At 38.7% G+C, this 21509-nt stretch overlaps 1 protein-coding gene across 1 annotated transcript in view; it reads right to left on the bottom strand.

The window, feature by feature from the left end:
- NBEAL1 (neurobeachin like 1) overlaps nt 1-21509 on the bottom strand; it is a 130980-nt gene that overhangs the window by 33459 nt on the left and 76012 nt on the right. The window contains exons 32-41 of the mRNA XM_080671263.1: nt 21066-21371; nt 20827-20976; nt 18682-18839; nt 10749-10873; nt 9702-9828; nt 7903-8051; nt 7172-7305; nt 6102-6203; nt 4476-4571; nt 3966-4090 (exon numbers count right to left, since the gene is read on the bottom strand). Coding sequence (XP_080527389.1) covers nt 3966-4090; nt 4476-4571; nt 6102-6203; nt 7172-7305; nt 7903-8051; nt 9702-9828; nt 10749-10873; nt 18682-18839; nt 20827-20976; nt 21066-21371 — 1472 coding nt within the window. The remainder of the gene's footprint in view (nt 1-3965; nt 4091-4475; nt 4572-6101; nt 6204-7171; nt 7306-7902; nt 8052-9701; nt 9829-10748; nt 10874-18681; nt 18840-20826; nt 20977-21065; nt 21372-21509) is intronic.

Below are 21509 nucleotides of genomic sequence, written 5' to 3'. Positions count from 1 at the left end.
AGGTATGTGGTATTTATAACAGGTACACGTACGGATATATGACAATTTATAACTATTTCTTACTTTTAGATATTTAGGTTGTTTGGTTTTTTTTGCTATTGTAAGCAATGTGATAATTAGACATTTTATTGGGGCCAAGGTAATAGAAGAAACATGGAGAATCAGTCAAGAATTATGGAAATGGCCCTAACCAGTTCGGCTCAGTGGATAGAGCGTCGGCCTGCGGCCTCAAAGGTCCCAGGTTCAATTCTGGTCAAGGGCATGTACCTTGGTTGTGGGCACATCCCCAGTAGGAGGTGTGCAGGAGGCAGCTGATGGATGTTTCTCTCTCATCAATGTTTCTAACTCTCTACCCCCCACCCTTCCTCTCTGTAAAAAAAAATCAATGAAATATATTAAAAAAAGAAGAAGAAAAAGAATTATGGAAATCTAAAAATCTAAAAGAAAAAGATGAAGGAAATAGTGGACAGGAGGAAGGCCTCAACCAGATCATTATAGAAGGACATATAGTGATTCTGTACCAGAAGCCGATCATCCTATCTAATAAAAGAGTAATATGCAAAATGACCATACCTCCGATACACCCACAAACCATGCCCACCAGCCAATCAGGAGGGAATATGCAAATAAACCCAACCAAGATGGCTGCAGCCATAGAGAGCAGTAGGGAGGCTTGGGTTTCCCTGGCAATGGAGGAAGCCAAGCTTTCCGCCTGCCCTTGCCAGCCCAGGCCTCCACTCAATGCTACAAAGTTTCAATTATAGAAGATAAATAAATCCCAACAGAAATGGTGGCAACCACGGAGCTGGAAAGAGCAGGAGGCTAGGGTTGCCTGCGGTGATGGAAGAAGCCAAGCTTCTGCAGCCCTGGCCTGCTTTGGCCTCTGTTTAAGGCTACAAAGTTTCAATTATAGAAGATACATAAATCCCAACAGAAATGGCTGCCACCACGGAGCAAGCAGAAGGCTTGGCTCCACTCTAGGCTACAAAGTTTCAACTGTAAAAGATAAATAAATCCCAGATACCAGGGCCTCTGCTTGGGTCGCTGGGGGGTGTGGCCGGCCTGCAAACCACCACAGGCCCCTCGCCCAGGCCGCCCCACACCCCAAGGGAACCCCCACCCTGATCCGGGACACCCTTCAGGGCAAACCAGCTGGCCCCCACCCATGCACCAGGACTCTATCCTATCTAATAAAAGAGTAATATGCAGATTGACCATCACTCCAACACACAAGATGGCTGCCCCCATGTGGTCAAAGATCCTGCCCCCATGTGGACACAAGATGGCCACCACAAGATGGCCAGCAGGGGAGGGCAGTTGGGAGGAACCACGCCTGCAAGGGAGGGCAGTTGTGGGCGATCAGGCCAGCAGGGGAGGGTAGTTGGGAGGGACCAGGCCTGCAAGGGAGGGCAGATAGGGTGGGGACTTAGATATAAGTAATATGTTCAGTAATACTTTGGGGAGTTGTGGGTGACCAAGCCGGCAGAGGAGGGAAGTTAGGGGTGACTGGGTCTGTAGGGAAGGGCAGTTGGGGGGGACCCAGGCCTGCAGGGGAGAGCAGTTAGGGTTACCAGGCCTGCAGGGAGGGCAGTTAGGGGTGACCAGGCCTGCAGGGGAGGGCAGTTAGGGGCGACCAGGCTGGCAGGGGAGGGCAGTTAGTGGCAATCGGGCAGGCAGGGGAACAGTTAGGCGTCGATCTGGCTGGCAGGGGAGTGGTTAGGGGGTCATCAGGCTGGCAGGCAGAAGTGGTTAGGGGCAATCAGGAAGGCAAGCAGGCGAGCAGTTGGGAGCCAGCAGTCCTGGATTGTGAGACCGATGTCCGACTGCCCGTTTAGGCCCGATCTCACTGGGTTCGGGCCTAAACGGGCAGTCGGACATACCCTCGAGGGGTCCCAGATTGGAGAGGGTGCAGGCTGGGCTGAGGGACACCCCCAGCCCCCCGTGCACGAATTTCATGCACCGGGCCTCTAGTTGTTTTAATAATAGAGAGCTGTGGACAAGGAATCCGGAGGTCTGATCAACCTTAATTGCTCTAAAGGGTCAGAGTTAATTACTAGATATTGATAGCTGAAGCAGCCCCCACCTGTTAGTCCTAAATTCACTGATTGGCTTTTATTGGAGTTTCCTGCCTAGGGGATATGGGTGTATCCTATAATTTTAATCTTAATAAAAGGGATGGTAAAGCCAGAGCGAGGAGTGGTCCTCCCACTAGAGTTGGACTACTGCCTGGCCCCCATTTCCCAAATTAATGCTTTTCTAGTCTCTTTTCATTTGTGTGCGGCCTTCTCCAGAACCCGAACTCTGAGCTGGAAACCTGAACCACGCGGGACGTGAAAGGGGTTCCCACAATTCTGCAAGCACTATCACTGATACTTTTTCCCACCAATAGTATATAAGAGCAGTACAATAGGTGTAATTGTTTTGAATGGTTTGAATGGTGATATCTGAATTAGTGGGTATAAAATTTAAATATGAGTGAACAGTTTATTTGAAGCAACAGACACAAATTTTTCAACCAAAATACTAATAAGTTCCTCAAGCTGAAACCAATTTCTTTTATATTGAAATCATTAATATTCAGGTGAATAAAAAATAAGTTTTCAGGTCAAAATCATTTGTAACTATGCAAAAAATATACTATTGAAATTTAAAATAACTTGTACCTTTGATTATCAATAAGTTTTTTATATGATAAGTATTTCCTGTGGCATAGTGTTAAAAATAAACCTTTTATTTTATTATTGTCAGAAAAAAAATGTTTGACTAATAGCAGTAAGGTAATACATACACTGCCAAATTCCACTAGTAAATCAAATCAAATATTAAACACTACAAAAAGAACTGAGGAAGATTTGCAAATAAAAGAATAAAGAAAGAAATAATGAACCATCTATTCCCAAATAAATCCACCTTAGTTTGTTGGCAAAACAGTTCTGTCCTTATTATTAGAAGTCATAATTGACAAGTCATCCACAAGTTCACATGGAGAAAAAGGGAATGAAAATTACTTTTACTTGTCTGCTGGTGGCTTTGAAAAAATACCTGAGACATTTATAGGGTAGATCATCTACATAATCTATATAATAAAAGCCTAAGCGACCGTTATGGCAGAACGATCAGAATGACTGGTCACTATGATGTGCACTGACCACCAGGGGCAGATGCTCAACACAGGAGCTGCCCCCCGGTGGTCAGTACACTCCCACAGGGGGAGCAGTCACTTAGCCAGAAGCCAGGCTCACGGCTGGTGAGTGCAGTGGCAGTGGTGGGAGCCTCACCCACCTCCACTGCAGCGCTGAGGAGCAGCGAGCTGAGCAGTAAGGAGCAAGGGATCCCGGATTGCAAGAGGGATGCCTGACTGCCAGCTTAGCCCCGGGTCAGGCCTAAGCCGGCAGTCAGACATCCCCTGAGAGGTCCCTGACTGCGAGAGAGCGTAGGCCAGGCTGAGGGGACCCACCCCCAGTGCATGAATTTCATGCACCAGGCCTCTAGTAAATATATAAAATTATAAAATATTTTCTAACTAAAATGGTACTTTTAAAATGTCTACACATTTCACTGTTCTTCACTCACAATATCTGTGAATAGCAGGTTAGCATTATTAATTTTCTACCTACTAAAATATTACCTTAGATGGATATTTTTGCATGTTAGATTAGCAAGTTAAGTCTACAATACCTGGGACGAAAAATTTCAAGAACTTATTACCCTTTTGTACATACTTATTACAAAGTGAAAGGAAATTGTAAGTAATATTAATTTAAATCTGGCAAAGGGAAATAGCCTATAGTTAAGATACCTAAAGGACAACTGATACATTTTCAAGAAAACTTATTGAAGGAATTATCAGACTGATTAGCAAAAGTAGTTGTGCATTTAAATAGAGTAACACTTGGTTGGCCATAGAAATAAACACAAATTCAAACAACCAATGGGTATCTTTCAAAATGATAAAAGGCACTTACTTTTCTCGCATGACTTTGGCATTTTTATCATTAACTACCCCAATTGGTTTGGAAAGATCTCGAAATACAGATGGGTTATTAAAGTCCAACTCTTCTGAAGTATAATCTTGTAAAATCCAGGGGAACTAAGAAACACAATTTACAATTTAGACATCCCTTCCTAGAGAAGCTACTATCTCCATATCTAACATCAAATGCTTACCTAAAAGCAAAAAAGACCAGTCTTTAAAAATTCTTTACCTATTGCAAAAGTTCATCTTTATTTCAATAACCAGAAGTATCATTTCCTATAATTCCACTGGGACATTTTCAATGAAGCAAAAGAAAAAAAGGCCTTTATTTTTCAATTATTTGTTATGGTTATGTAATTCTTGAAAATAGCAGGTTAGAAAATTTACAGAAAGGCAAAAAACATTTTGTATCTTTTTAAAAATAACAAATAACTGTCATATGCATGTATTTTGTATACTATAAAACTGAAAGGCAATTCCATATTTATATAAAACTTACCACAGGATACTGTGCAAGGTCATTATAGGTTCGCCCTGCCATTGTATTTATTTGAATAAGGTAGTCAAAATTTGATATTTCTCTATTCACCCATTTCTAGACAGCACAAAAAAGAAAACCAAAATTAATCTATGTGTCTTAGAAATCAGTATCTATTACCAATTACTAACAATCTTTTTTTCTCATCTCTATCATCTTTCTGATAAAAGGAATGGGGCTTCAAAAAAGGCTTAATAGATACATAAAATCAATTATTTTTTTTCTAAATTCACTTCCTTTTTAAAATTGGCCTCTAGAAAAGGAACAGAAATTTTCACATAAATTTTATACTGCAATCTAAAAGGTCTTCATACAAATTCTTTATTTCAATTAAATATTTTATTGGTTATCTTAAAATTTTTTAAATTTTAAGTTTGTTATGAACAAAATTTTCATATATACACATATTTTTAAAAATTACCTTAGTATACTAGAATGATCTACAAATTTTATATGAGCATTACATTAACCTCAGAAAACTGTCTTTATAGAGCAATGGTGGAAGGATTTTGCTACACATTGGATACAAAATTTTCTGAAGAAAGACAATCATATATTTTTTTTTTTTTACCACCTTATTGTACCGTGCCTACTAATATTACTCTACACAGTGTGGGTATGCTAGAGAATTTTGCTGACAGACTAACATTCAAGGTATGTAACTTATGGGAAATGGTGAGAAATTAATCTATGTATACAGATTTTATTAAAAGCCCAACTATAATTGTATTTAGGTGCCAATTTGAGAAATTAGTAATTTAATTAGTAAAGTTTATTCCACAGAAAACAGAGACTGTATTTTATTACGTAAAGCTTATTCCATAAGCAACAGAAAAGATGTGGCTGATGGCTTTTTGAACAACACTTAAGATTATGATTAAAGTACAGTACAGAAAATATAGTCAATAATATTGTAAAAATCATATATGGTGTCAGGTGAGAACTAGAATTAGTAGGGGGATCACTTCCTAAATTATATAATTGTTTAGCCACTATGCTGTACACCTGAACCCAATATAAAATAATACTAAATACCAACTGTAATTGAAAACTAAAATAAACTATTAATGCACATGTGGATGAAGGAGAGAACCAGGGTCAGAGACCCTAATTAGGAAACTACTAACAGTTCTGGACTGCAAAAAACAATGGCCTTTCCTGGGATTTTGGCAGTACAGAAAATGAAGAGATGTTAGGAAATAGGTGAGGGTAAAATATACAAAAGCATTAGCTTTGGCTTTCAGAAAGAATGACGCTTTTTAAACCTTTTTTCCATGATGCCTTTTATATTTCCCCATTTTCTACCTCATGCATGGATTACTTTTATTATTAAGGAAAAAACCATATTATTTTTTAAAAAGAGAAAATTAGTAAAAAAAAGAATTCATAAGATATGCTTATAAACTGAGTAGTATGAGAGCTGGAGGACAGGGCACTGTATGCATGAGGGAAACAAAGATTCAAAGATAATTCAAAAGATCAATCTGAATGGAAGAACAGCAGTTATAATAATCAGAATAAAACAATAAGAAGAAAGTTTTACTGTTATGCAAAACTCTGAGATATAAAATGAACACCATTTCCTACCTGTGTCAATCCTGATGCTTTGAATAACTCCTGTGGTGATCTAGTTCCATAACTATTTGGAGAATGAAATGACAATAGTCTGCTATATACTTTGTTTCTGACCTATTTAAAAAACAGCATTTTATAGCTTAAAAATTGATCAAGACAAACCAGGATTAAAGCTTTTGTAACAGCTTTATTGAGATAATTCCTGTACCATAAAATTCACCATTTAAGTATACAATTCAGTGGTCTTATTTGTACATTGAGTTGTGCATCCATCAGCAGTATCTATCTTTGAAACATTTTCATCATCTCCAAAAGAAACTATACTATCTATCGCTCCCCAAGACAGACTTGAACATGAAACAATTTTATTAGGAGGGATGTCTGTGAGAGAGAGTGGAGAGAGAGCTTAGCAAGGTGGGGACAGATGTCAGAATGTGATGCAAGTCTGATTCCAAGAAAATGGTACAGGGAAGAAAGGATGTGGCAAGTATCTGCTCCACCATTAGCTGTGTAAACTTTACACAGCTAATGGTGGAGCAGATACTTGGACCCAGGGAACCTGGCTTCAGTGGCTGATAATCTTTTAATTATTTACACTGCTTAAGAATTTACTCCAGACTAAATACATGCCCCATTATTGTTTAGTTGAACCCAACCTAACTGCATAAATCCAATCATATTATATATATTCCAAATTATTTCACAATTGGATACCATGAGTTACGTATTGGCTAACACTCAATATTCTCCTACTCATATATAAGAACTGAAAACAAGCACTCCCTATACACTCAAACATAAATCCCAACAAAAATTCATATACTGCCTAGCCTCCAAAGTACAGGGTGGAGCAAAAGTAGGTTTACGTTTGTGAATATGCAAAACATAGTGTTTATTCTTGTATTATTATTTATTTTCCATATGAACAACTGTAAACTTACTTTTGCCCAACCCTGTACATACTTTTTCATCTAACATTTTGACTTGATGAAAGAATTCCAAAGTTTCATTATAGATCACTAACTGGAAAATTATTTCAAGCTAATACTTTGGGGCTTCCAAAAAGGTAGCATCTTACATACCTCTTTTTTGAAGTTGAGAAAGTAGTTGGATTGGTCAACATGAAAAATCTCAATGGCTGACCTCCTTAAGTTGTAACGCCGCAGGTGAATCTCTCGAACTTGAGTATGAGGCCACTTGAAATCAAAGCCTACCCCTTAAAACAGAAGGTATCTTGTGACTAAGTACCATAAAAAGTTACTCATGCTATGCAGAAAATAAGTCCAACAAAAGTAGCACTTAGGGAAAAGGAATTCAATTTCTATATCAAAACACTATTTGTTAAATTTATTGGACATTTAAATTGTTTCTCTTAAAACTATTTTAAAATGCTATAGCTATTGTACTTCCTTCCTATTAGAATACAAAATAATTCTGAATATTATATCTTAGAAACATTTTTCTCTCTTTATGTTGACATTTTATATTTAAATATCCTTTTATTTTCAGATAAAGGATTAGGTAAGAAGCCTACAGGAATGAGTGGACATACAAGTAAAATTAATATTGTATTTTATAACTTAAGTTTATAGCAATCCCCTGAACCAAACATTTTGAGAACATTGATAAAACAAAAGCATTCCCTTAAAATACATTGTTGAATGTAAATTTAATCCCATATGACTCTCCATTTCTCCTTTTCATGATAGATTGTAATTCCACAGTCCCGTTTGATTTTTCTTTTCACATTAATGATTGATAAACTGGATACTTAATATTGAACAACAGAAATCATTCCCCCAGAACTCCTCACCATCTTCTTTTTCAATGCTGCCATCATAGAAGTAAATGTGTTGAGTAGTGATTTCTAATCTGCCAGGAATTATGTCAATTATTGTAATGAGTTCACAGTCTACTGAGAACACCAACTTTTCTTTTTGATCCTGTTCTTTATTCTCATCACTGTAAAAACAAAAACCAATCAAAACTGACTTCACTCTAAGTAAGGTATGGAGATTAGCAGTACATAGCATTATCTTGTTTCTTGTCAGGGGATACTATAATGATGATGATGCTCTAGTTTGATTTGCTCTTGGAAAGTCTCATTTCACAGTTTAAAAATCCATCATAATTAGCACTTATAGTAATAATTTATGAAACCACTAATGTTGTAATCCTTTATTCACAATATATTCCGTGGACCAATTCATGTCTCCCAAATATAACTAAAATGACATGACCAGTACCTCTGCCAGTATTAAAGATTCACTGAATTTTAATAGGTCATATAAAATTAAAATGTAAAACATACTTTTTTGAAACTAGTAATGAGAATATTGGACAATATTTAAATTATTTAAATATGAAGTAGAATATTTTTTGTAGATAATGCAAAAACTCTATTGGATATTAATTTTATAAGACATGAGATTTATATTTGAATATGGTATTTTTTTATTTACACCAAATACATTGTTAAGAATTTATGTATTTCATATAAGTTTGCAAATTTGTTGGTATAAAGTGGTCATTAACATTTCTTTTTAATAATTTTAATATTTGTAGTATTATCTCCTCTTTCATTGCTGATACTGGTAATTTATGTTGTTTTTCTTTCTTTCCTAACCAGTCTGGCTAGAGGTTTATTACTTTGTTATCTGTGTTCTAATAAAAAGCTTTAGCCCTAACTGATTTGACTCAGTGGATAGAGCATTGGCCCGTGGAATGAAGGGTCTCGGGTTGGATTCAGGTCAAGGGCATATAACCTTGGTTGCAGGCTTGATGCCCGCCCTGGGCTGGGATGCAATCCCTGTCCCAGGTTGGGTTGCGTGCAGGTGGCAACCAATCAATAATGTGTCTCTCACATTGATGTTTCTCTCTATATATTTCCCTCACTCCCTTTCACTAGCTCTAAAAATCAATGGAAAAATATGCTCAGGTGAGGATTAACAACAAATGACGACAACAACAAAAATAACCAACTTTAGTTTTCTTTTATATTTTTTGTTTTTTCTTTTCCATGAATTTCTGCTTTTATCTTTGTAAAGATTTTTTTTATTGATGTCCGAGAGGAAGGGAGAGGGAGAGGGAGAAAGAAACATCAATGATAAGAGAGAATCATTGATCGCCTGCCTTCTGCACAGCCCACACTGGGGATCAAACCCACAACCTGGGCATATGCCCTGACCGGGAATCGAACTATGATCTCCTTGTTCATAGGTCAATGCTCAATCACTGAGCCACGCCGGCTGGCATCTGCTTTAATCTTTATAATTTCTTCCTTTTGCTTAAGAGTTATATTTCATGCTGTACCTTCCATCTAAGCACAGCTTTAGCTATATACCATAAAATGGATGTTATATTTTCATTATCATTCAAATCAAATAGTTTCTAATTTCAAGGTCCAGCTTCAAGTTAACTCAGTTCTAAGAAGCCTTCCTCAATAATCTCAGTTAACACTGATACATATACTCCTAACAGCTGATATAACGTTAACTGTTGGACCCTGGAAATGTATAGTATTGAAATTTCAAGCAAGTTATCTTCCACAATTTTATAATCCCATTTCTCAGAACAAAATAATTTTAAATTATTTCAAATACATATACATACATATTTACTCGGGCTGTTATTTCCTCTTCAGAAAGATCTAACTTATCTTCCTCCATATCACTAACTTTTACTTGTTTCACTACTTCCAAAAGCAATGAATCACTGGAAGGCTGTGAGGGTTGGACACCTGTTTAAAAACGAAATATCTATTAACCACAAAGTTAAAAAAAATCATATTGTAGTTCTTTTGTAACTTCTATTAATTATATGATAATGTGCATTACAAGTAAAGAAGGTACTTAGCTCTCTTGATTAATTTTATGGCATCAACTCTACTGACCAATATAATAAGGCAACTTTTAAAAAAATTAAAAACTGGTACTAATTTCATCTTTAACTTAGTCACTGGACACAAAAGAACACAACAGACACAATGGAACACAGGTAGCTATGAATACACACAACTGGCCAATGACTCTTAATCTGTATTTTGGAGTATTTCACAGACCTCTCTTCAAAAGGGAGAAATGCCAAGTCAGAAGGTTAGAAAAGAATGGTTTCCTAAAGAATTATAGAATCTTTAAAGCAAGCATGTCAAACTTGCAGCCCACGAGCCATGAGTTTGACATGCTTGCTTTAAAGTCTGCTTCAAATTACTGCAAGGCTATGCATTTTTAAGAAAAAGACATTGGCCCATCTAAGACTCTAAGTATCTAGAATTCTGTAAGAACACATTATAAAAGAAAGGCCTAGCATTGCCAAGAATTCTAGATATATTTAACATTGGCCTCAGTCTTGGTAATCAAAAGTAAGGAGAAAGGACCACTGTTTCACTTTACCACAATGGATATTAGAGATAACACATTTCACATGAATGACAGTATAATTTTATGATTTTAAATTATTTTTTTGTTTGAAAAATTACAATCAATTTAAATAGGAAGGCATGTTACATTTAGGCCAACAGTAACAGAATTTAATACATATAACCACTTAAATATCAATTCTAAAATATCATCCTTCTTTCATGAGTAAACAATAAAATCAATAACGAACCCCATCAACACCCATACTATCTTCAACAAACAAATAGCCACTGGAACTCACCTAGATTATCTCTCAAAGCACTAGCTTCATCGTGGGTTTTGAAATTATAATTCGGCACCAACTTAAGTCTCATACGGGAATAATTTTCTACATTAGCTAGCTTCCAGTGAATTGGATTTTGTTTCCTAACAATATTCAAAATAAACACATAAAACTATTTAGTTTAATGTTACAAAGACTAAAATAGAATAAGAAAGTATCAGGTACTTTACATGTGCTTAACACCATTTTATAAAAACATTCACATTCATTAACTTATTTGATCCAAAAACAACCCTGAGAGAAAATCAATGCATGTGTAACTACAGTTTATATATGTGGTATCTAAGGCAAGCTAACTTTTTTGTGTGTGTGTGCCTAAAATGCCAAGTGGTTTATAGGTAGCAGAAATAGTGTCTGGCCCTAACCGGTTTGGCTCAGTGGCTAGAGCGTCGGCCTGAGGACTGAGGGGTCCTGGGTTCGATTCCAGTCAAGGGCATGTACCTTGGTTGCGGGCACATCCCCGGTGGGGGGTGTGCAGGAGGCAGCTGATTGATGTCTCTCTCTCATCGATGTTTCTGGCTCTCTGTCCCTCTCCCTTCCTCTCTGTGAAAAATCAATAAAATATATTAAAAAAAAAAAAAAAGAAATAGTGTCTGAACATAAACCTTCATATGTATAACTTGATATGTTTTAATTCTTTCATGGTTATATGGAAGTTTTTAACTAGCTATACAAATTTATTCCAAATAAAGTTTTCAAAATAAAATAATTTTATTAAAAATAAAGTAATATAATTGCAAATGGATCAAAGATCTAAATATGAGTTAAAACTCTTAGAAAAAAATATGGGGTAAATCTTCATGACCTTAGAGTTGGAAATGATTTCTTAGCTATGACATCAAAAACACAAGTAACAAAAAAAACAGACAAATTGGACTTCAAATTTCATAACATTGTGCACTATCAAGAGGCCACTCTCAAGAAAGTGAAGACAGCCTACATATTTACAATATATATATATATATATATATATATATATATATATATATATATGCCTAAGCGATCATTCAACCAGTAGCTATGCCACACACTGACCACCAGGGGGCAGATGCTCAATGCACAGGCAGGGAAACATGGAACAGACTGATGAATTTCAGAGGGAAGGGGGTAGGGGGGAGGGCAGGAAGAGATTAACCAAAGATCTTATATGCATACTAGAGGCCCAGTGCACAGATTCGTGCACCAGTGGGGTCCCTCAGCCTGGCCTGTGGGGACTAGGTCAAAACCAGCAGTCCAACATCCCTCGAGGGGTCCTGGATTGCGAGAGGGTGCAGGCCAGGCCGAGGGACCCCACTGTTGCACAAATCTGTGCACTGGGCCTCGAGTACATCTAATAAGGGTCTATTATTGAGACTATAAAGAAAACTCTTACAACTCAAGCACAAAAAGTCAAGCAATAGAATAAAAAAATAGGCTAAGGACTTGAATAGAGATTTCTTCAAAGAAGATATATACAACTGGCCAACAAGTACATGAAAAGATGCTCAATTGTCATTAGTCATTAGGTAAATGTCACATCATAAGGCATCACACTCCACACCTAATTGGATAATTGTAATTAAAAAATCGAAAAACTGCAAGCACTGGTAAGGTTGTGGAGAACTGGAATACTCAAGTATTGCTAACAGAAATGCAAAATGGTGCAGCTGCTGTAAAAAACAATCTGGCAATTTCTCAGTTAGTTAATCATAGAATTATCATATGACCCAGTATATCTACTCATGGGTATATACCAAAGAGAATTAAAACAAATGCTTGTGCACAAATGTTCATAGCAATTTTATTCATAACTAGAGGCCCGGTGCATGAAATTCGTGCACAGGGGAGGGAGGTGTCCCTCAGCCCAGCCTGCACCTTCTCCAATCTGGGACCCCTCGAGGGATGTCCAACTGCCCATTTAGGCCCGATCCCGGTGGGCCTAAACGGGCAGTTGAACATCCGTCTCACAATCCAGAACTGCTAGCTCCCAACTGCTCGCCTGCCTGCCTTCCTGATTGCCCCTAACCACTTCTGCCTGCCAGCCTGATCACCCCCTAACCACTCCCCTGCCAGCCTGATTGATGCCTAACTGCTCCCCTGCCAGCCTATTTTCCCCTAACTGCCCTCCCCTGCAGGCCTGGTCACCCCTAACTGCCCTCCCCTGCAGTCCTGGGTCCCCCCAACTGCCCTCCCCTGCAGGCCTGGTCCCCCCCAACTGCTCTCCCCTGCAGGCCTGGGTCCCTCCCAACTGCCTTTCCCTGCAGGCCTGATCACCCCCAACTTCCCTCCTCTGCTGGCTTGGTCACCCCTAACTGCCCTCCCCTGCTGGCCTGATCGCCCACAACTGCCCTCCCTTGCAGGCCTGGTCCCTCCCAACTGCCCTCCTTTGCTGGCCATCTTGTGGTGGCCATCTTGTGTCCACATTGGGGCAGGATCTTTGACCACATGGGGACAGCCATCTTGTGTGTTGGAGTGATGGTCAATCTGCATATTACTCTTTTATTAGATAGGATAGCCACAAGGAAAGCAACCCAAATGTCCATTACCTGATGAATCAAAAGACAATATGTGGTATACCATACAATGAAATATTTTTAGCCATAAAAAGGAAAGAAGTACTGATACATGCACAATATAATGAAAACATTATGCTAAGTGAAAGAAGCCAGACACAAAAGGACACATATTATATGATTCCGTGTATATGAAATATTCAGAATAAGCAAATCCATAGAGTCAGAAAGCAGATTGATGGCTGGGGGAAGGGATAATAGACAGTGACTGCTTAATGGGCCCAGTGTTTCTTTTTGATGTGATGAAAATATTCTGAAGCTGGACAATGGTGATGGTTACACAACATGTAACTTAATGCCACTAAACTGAATTTTTAATCGTTAAAATTTCATATTACATGTATTTTACCAAATAAAAAGGACTGTAAAAATATATACATATGTTCCATAATTTTATGTTATATTGCTTAGGATCAAAGAAAAAAAAAGTAAAATATTCAAGCACAAAGCATCACTAACCCTCCCTAGCTCAAAGAGGTAGTGTCTGGAAGACAGAAGTAAACAGACTCAAAACCAACTCTCTATGACAGGGTAAAAGGAAATAAATCCATGGTGAAAAGCATATGCACATAAAGCTCAAAAAATATCAGACCTATAATTCACAAAAGACAATCAAATTAATGAAAAGCAATCTTTTATAAAAAGTTTTCTATGTTTTGAGGTGGGATAAAGAGATAAGTACAACAGTCTTTGCTCTTCAGGAGCAAAGTTTGGAAGATAGACATATAAATTATACCACAATTCAGAAAGTAAAGAACTTTAATGGTAGTGACAAAAACCAATTCAGGTGTGTGCCTTAATTATAATTATTTTTATCAATATTTGTACGTGAGAGAACTGAGGCTGAAAATGGCTACTTTCCTGAGGTCATGTAGCTTATAAATGCCAGAGTTGGAACTTGCACCCACGGCCTCTAACATTGGGATCCTATTTTTCTCTATTTTCTTTCTCAGGGACAAAAACTCTCATCCTGGGTATGCCTTGATTTCTGCTTCAAATTGATACTCACTGTGGACTTCTTGTTTACTGTCAAAGTCTTTTGCTATTGGGCTCCACCTTACCAGCAAGACTTACTAAATGTTGCTGGCATCTGTCAATGAATTGGCATGGTTCTTTATTCTCCTGAAACAACACTGTCAGTTGGTAGATTTCCCATGGCAGCAATAGCCACTGGGACCTTCTTTCTTATGCTAGAGCTCAGATGCAGGCTACATAATCGTTTCTTCTTCAGCACCATGCACAGAGGACAGCTCTATTAAAGTCTGCACTGGGAAATACCACTCAAGTGTTTTATCTGAAACTAGAGGCCCGGTGCACAAAATTCGTGTATGGGTAGAGTCCCTAGGTCTGGCTGGCAATCAGGGCCGATCAAGGCCTTCTAGCTGCCAACCAGGGCCTCCCTTCCCCAGCTGCTGGCTGCCGGCCAGGGCCTCCCCTCCCCAGCTGCCAGCCAGGACCTTCCTTCGTTCCGCGCCGTCCCCTGGTGGTCAGCGCATGTCATAGCAAGCAATTAAACTCCCGGTCTCTTGGTCAAACTACTGAGGGGACACTTTGCATATTAGCCTTTTATATATATACTAGTGGCCCGGTGCACGAAATTTGTGCACATTAAAAGGGGATTAATTAGAGGAAATAATTTAATATTGCTTTTTGCCCTTTCTCTATAATAGAAGTGTCAGAGATGAAAGAAAATTAGTAAAATGTATATGAAAACCTTCCTCCTGTCAGAGTCTGGGGCACACCATGGGACCCAGAGTCAAGTCCCCGCCCACCCACATGCTCCTCAAAATCGTGTGAGACCCAGACCTGGCCGCCCCGCCCCCATCATTGGGATAGATCCAGACCATGGCTAGTCCCACCTTTGTCAAGCCCCACTGGGCAGGGAACGTAGCCTCAGGTCCCCTGGCCCGGTGCCAGGATGGGGGGCATGGCCTGAGGTCCCCCAGCCCAGACCGGGGTTGGGGGCGTGCCTTGAGGTCCCCCGTCAAGCCCCGCCAGGTGTGGGACATGGCCTGAGATCCCCTGTCAAGCCTTGCTGGGTGGGGGGGGGGCATGGCCTGAAGTCCCCCGTCAAGCCCTGCCAGGCGGGGGGACGCAGACTCAGGTCCCCCGGCCCGGCAGCGGGAGGGGGGTGCAGCCTCAGGTCCCCCCTGGGCGAGGGGCATGGCCTGAGTTCCCCTGACCCAGAACTGGGGGTGCACCTTGAGGTCCCCTGTCAAGCCCCACCTGGTAGGGGGCATGGCCTGAGGTCCCCCGGCCTGGCACTGGGGCCAGAGGAGCAGCCTGAGGTATCCTAGCCCAGCACTAGGACGGGAAGCACACCTTGAGGTCCCCCGTCAAGCCCTGCCAGGTGGGGGGCATGGCCTGAGATCCCCTTTCAAGCTCTGCCGGCCTGAGATCCCGTCAAGCCCCACGGGGCGGGGGAGGGAGTAGCCTCAGGTCCCTGCTGATTGCTTGTTAAGGCTCCTTATGGGAACTTGGCCTCAGCTGTGGGTGCAGCCATCTTTGTGACGGAGTGATGGTTAATTAGCATATTCCCTCTTTATTAGATAGGATATTATATATATATATATATATATATATATATATATATATATATATATATATATATATATATATACACACACACACACACATACTAGAAGCCTGGTGCACAAAAATCCGTGCACTCAGGGGGGTCCCTCAGCCCGGCCATTACCTCTCACAGTCCGGGAGCCCTTAGGGAATGTCCTACTGAGGGCTTCCCCCTGCGGGAGGCGACCAGGTGGGCTGATCAGGGGATAGCATTGCCCCCATCACCCCGCTGTTGCTGCCACTGCTGGTGGCCTCCCTCTGCGGGAGGTGACTGGGTGGGCCGATCAGGGGACGGCACTGCCCCCATCACCATGCCACTGCCACTGCCGCTGGCCTCCCTCTGCAGGAGGCAACTGGGCCGATCAGGGGAAGGTGCCACCCCCATCACCCTGCTGCTGCCGCCACTATCGGCCTCCCTCTGCAGAAGGAGATGGGTGACTGATCAGGGGATGGTGCTGGCTGACGCAGCCCTGCCCACCCTCTATCACGCCACTGCTGGTCGCTGCTGTCTCCCCCCATCCCATCGCCATCCCCTCCCTCTGCCCATTGGTACATGCCTTGGCTGGCCTGGTGCCACCTTCTTGCCAGCCCTGCCCCCCGCCAACTGGTCATTCCACCATTTAGTCAATGTGCATATTACGCTTTTATTATATAGAATAGCTCTTTCAGGTACTGCAATATAATGGTCAATTTTATATCTTTGGTTGTAAGTAAATGAAACAAAAATCAAATGCTTATAAGCATCTAAGACATATATTAGCTCTCATAACTTGAAGTCTAGGTTTAAATAATGTCACCAGGAATCATTCTCCCAACTCGCAGACTGGCTTCTCCATATGGTGGGTGACATTCTGTTAGCTTAGTGATCCCAAAAGACACAGTCCTCCCTGATGGCACCAGCAGCAAAGTCTCAGGGAAGAGTAATCTTCCAACTTGAGTCTGTGGCACCTTTGTGATGAGGTGAGTTGGGAGGGGCCATATCAGAGTGGGTTCCTCACAAAAAGGAGGGGCTTTAGTAACAGGAGGAGGAAGTGGTGATAGAGAGACAAAAATAACAGGGTTCCCTGTAGCTGGCATCCTCAAGGTAACTCTCACAACCCACAAATAATCTGAAGCCTGTTGCGGGATAGAACCATCATTCCCTTTGGTAGTGCCTGAACTCAGCTTTCCAGAAGATTCAGCAAAAGCTCCAGATTATAATTCACTTACTTCCTCACTGTCCCTTCTCCAATAAATAGATGCAGGGACACATATGCAAACTAGACCCAGTAATAGCCTGGGGTCCCTGAAAATACCCCAGGATATAATGCAAATAAAATCCTCCCTTTTCTCCACATCTTCACCAGCACTTGTTATTTGTTGATTTATTGATGATAGCCATTCTAATAAGTGTGAGATGATTATCTCATTGTGATTTTAATTTGCATTTTCCAGATGATTGTGATATTGAGCATCTTTTCCTATGTCTGTTAGCCATCTGTATATCTTCTTTGGAGGAAATGTTTATTTCAGGTCCTCTGCCCATTTTTTTAATTGGATCGTTTGGGGGCTTTTTTTGGGTGTTAAGTTGTATGAGCTGCTTATATATCTTAAATATTACATATTTCAAGCAATATACAGATTCAAAGCAATCCCTATTAAAATACCAATGGCAGTCTTCTCAGAATTAGAACTAACCCTAAAATTTACATGGGACGACAAAACCCCAAATGGCCAAAGAAATTTTTAGAAAGAACGAAGTGGAAGATATTACTCTTCCTGATATCAAACTATAAAGCTACAATAAGCAAAACTATTTGGTACTGGTGTAAAAAGAGATATTTAGATCAATGGAATAGAATAGACAGCCAGAAGTAAATACATGCTTATATGATCAGTTAATCTACAACAAAGATGGCAAGGACATACAATGGGGCAGTCTTTTCAATAAATAGTGTTGGGAAAACTGGGCAGATACATACAAAAAAATGAAATTGAACCACTTTCTTACACCATATATAAACATAAATTAAAAGTGGATTAAAGGCTTAAATATAAGACCTGAAACCATAAAACTCCTAGAAAAAACATAGGCACTAAACTCTTTGACCAATGCTCTTAGCACTATCTTTTTGGATATGTCTCTTCGGCAAGGGAAACAAAGCAAAAATAAACAAATGGGACTGTATCAAACTGAAGTTTTTGCACAGCTTAAGAAACCATCAACAAAACAGAAAGACCACCTAATGAATGGCAGAAGAAAGTTGCAAATGATATATCCGGTAAGTGGTTAATATCCAAAATATATAAGGAACTCAGATGCTTTTTTAACTTGGATTTTAAAATGCATACACTTGCGCAGCTCTGACTTGTGACTGCAACCTCTGGCAGCAATTTTTTTCCTCCACTGTTTGTTTTCCAAAGGTCATCACTGGTAACAGTTGAGTGTGTTTCTTTCTGGTCTTAAACTGCATTTTACATATCTTGATGTTATCCCATATATTTTGAATCTTCTTTTTTCCCATTTAATATCATTGTATTAACATTTTACAGGTCTTTAAACATTATAAGCCTAATTCCAATCATTCATCATATTCCAAAGAAAGGACGTATGATAACTTCACAATTAATTAAAAAAAATAAATGCATACCCTATTCTCCCATCTCTCATGTTCTTTTATAAATTGAACGTTTTTTAAATTGTATTGGAGAGGTCGTTGGCTTAAAAAGTTCTATACCAGAGTTCTAAAGAAAAAGGTTACTTAATAGATGGTATACATTCATACCTTTCAGCCCAAGGTCCCCTTTCACATGTAAGATAGATCTGTATTGCCTTCCAGCGTCTCAGAGTGGCTAACTGTTGAGTGTTAAGTTGTTTAAGCATATTATTATACCTCAAGTTCTCTTGGCGTGCTTTTCGATTAAATGGCTCCACAAAAAATTCCTGAAAGAAACAGCAATAAATAATACCACTGAATCATATATTTACAGGTATATTTGAAATTTTAATGCCATAACTTTAAAAATTTGACCCAATAAAATCACATAGCACAAGAAAGAAGCTGGTAATCAACAGAATTTTCTTATTCTTTTGGAATAATTTTCCTTAATGAAGCATGATATGATTCTAGCCATATCCATTGTGGTTTTTTTTAAACTTGAGAAAATAACCAACAAGGAGCCTACGTTATGAAATAAACATGCATTTTTATTTGGTCTTCTTTAATTTGTTTCATCAACATTTTGTAGTTTTTAGCATATCCATTATGAATATTTTGTTAAACTGATACCTAAGTATTTCATTTTTTTTAGAGATACTCTAAATAGTATTTTTTTTTTATCCTCACCCAAGGAGTGAGGACATTTTTTCCCATTGATTTTTAGAGAGAGTGGAAGGTAGAGGAGAGAAAGAGAGGAAGAGAGAGAAGCATTGCTGTGAAAGAGACACATCATTTGTTTGCCTCCCACATGTGCCCTGACTGGGGATGGGATAGAACCTGCAACCCAGGTATGTACCCTTGACCAGGATATCAAACCCCAACCCTTCGGTACGCGGGCCAACATTCTAACCACTGAGCAACGTTGGCCAGGGCTACAAGTATTTTTTAAAATTTCAGTTTTCAGTTGTTTATTGCTTAACATACAGAAATATGATTGAATTTTGAGTATTGATCTTGTGTTCTGCAATCTTGCTAAAGTCATTAATTGTAAGAAATTTTCAGTAGATTTCTTAGAATTTTCTACATAGAAAATCATGTTATCTGCAAATAGTTGTATTTCTTCTTTCCCAAAGTAAATGTCTTTTATTTCTTTTTCTGTTCTTACTGCATTTGCTAGGACTTATGAAGCAATAGTGATTAGGAATAGTGAGAGGAGACATTCCTGCCTAGTTCTCTATCTTCTTTATCCTATAGGAAAGCACTGTTACTTATTCACCCAAAATTAACTATAGGATTTTTGTAGAAATTTAGGTACTTCCCTTCTGTTTCCAGCTTGCTAAGAGCTTTGATCACAAATGGATGTTAAATTTTGTCAAATACTTTTCCGCATCTGTTATCTGATCATGTATTTTTTTTTCTTGATAAGTATACTAATGTGGTCCATTATATTGATTGATTATCAAATGTTGAACCAGCCTTGCATTCCCAAGATAAACTACCTGGTTGTGATATATTATTTTTCCATACATTGCTTTATTTGGTTTGCACCAATGTTCCTGAGGGACAATGGTCTGTAGTTTTCTTGTACTGTTTTGTATGATTTGAACAGGAGGGTAATATTGCCCTCATATAATGAGTTGGGAATTGATCCCACTTTTCTATTTCTGAAGAGATTGTGAGAAATTGGTATAATTTCTCCATTATGTTTGGTAAAATTTGCCAGTGAAACAACCTGCTTCTGAAATTTGCCCTTTTGGAAGTTGTTTACTTGTTTTTACCAATAAATTCAATTATCTTTAACATGCAGAAGACTATTCAGGTTATCTACTTATTACTGTGTTAGTTTTGGAAATTTGTATTTATCAAGAAATTGATTCACTTCATTTGTCATGTCATTTATGTTCATAGACTGGTTTGTAGTAATCTTTTATTATCATGTTGATGTCTGTGAAGTCAGTGATAATACCTCCCCTTTTATTCGGGTATTGGCTATTTTTTAGTTTTCTTTTTTTGCTTTGTAAATCTGGCTAGAAATTTATCAATTTTACTGATATTTTGAATAACTAAATTTTGGTTTCATTGATTTTCTCTATTGTTTTTCTACTTCCAATTTCATTGACTTAGAAACTAATTTAATTAGATTATTTTTCTTTTTCTAGTTTAAGGTGAAAACTTAAATTAGACATACTATTTATTTTCAAAGTTCAAGCTTGTTATTACTTGAAATCAACATAAAAAAAACTAGATACTAAAACACTTAACAATTTTTACCTGAAACTTGAGCTTGCTTTCTCCTCCTTCCCGGTCTCTTTTATGCATATTCACCATTAAGGCTTCATAACAATCCTTCCAATAAAGTGCCATGTTCTCATGACCATCATAAAATGTATGGGTTTCATACTGCTTCATGTAAGGTATAATCTTACAAAAATATATACAAAATTTAATATACACTTTCATAAAAATAATAATTTAGCAGAAAAATCTCACTCAAAAAAGGTAAAACTTACATATTTTTCAATGTAAACTTGCCATTCACTTGAACTGCAATATTCTTGAAAATCTTCAAAAAATGAGGAACTACCATTGGTGAAAGGTAAGGTAGGCAGGTGCAAGTTCATGAAGAGAAGCTCATAAATTTTGGAAACCAGAGTACGGATGAGGGGAATCAGAAATGAGTAGATTTCTGTTTGTTCCTTGATTGATTGGCTTAGAACATGTTCTAGCTTCCCTAAAATATAGCATGCTTCATCCTGACTTTCAATCACTTTGGTCTGCAGCAGGGTGTTTAGCTTAGCTGATGCCATTGCACAAACCTAAAGGAAAATAGGTAAGACAGAGCAGAATAAAGCCAACATTTAGTGATAGCAAAAGTTCTTTCATTCCTGAAGTTGTTGTTTTTTAAAAAAGAAATTATAAATGTATCTACCACATGTTTAATTTGGAATATGCAG

The sequence above is a fragment of the Plecotus auritus genome (assembly GCF_963455305.1).
Source record: "Plecotus auritus genome assembly, chromosome: 5".
NCBI lineage: Eukaryota > Metazoa > Chordata > Mammalia > Chiroptera > Vespertilionidae > Plecotus > Plecotus auritus.
This window is presented reverse-complemented; position numbering and strand designations above follow the sequence as displayed.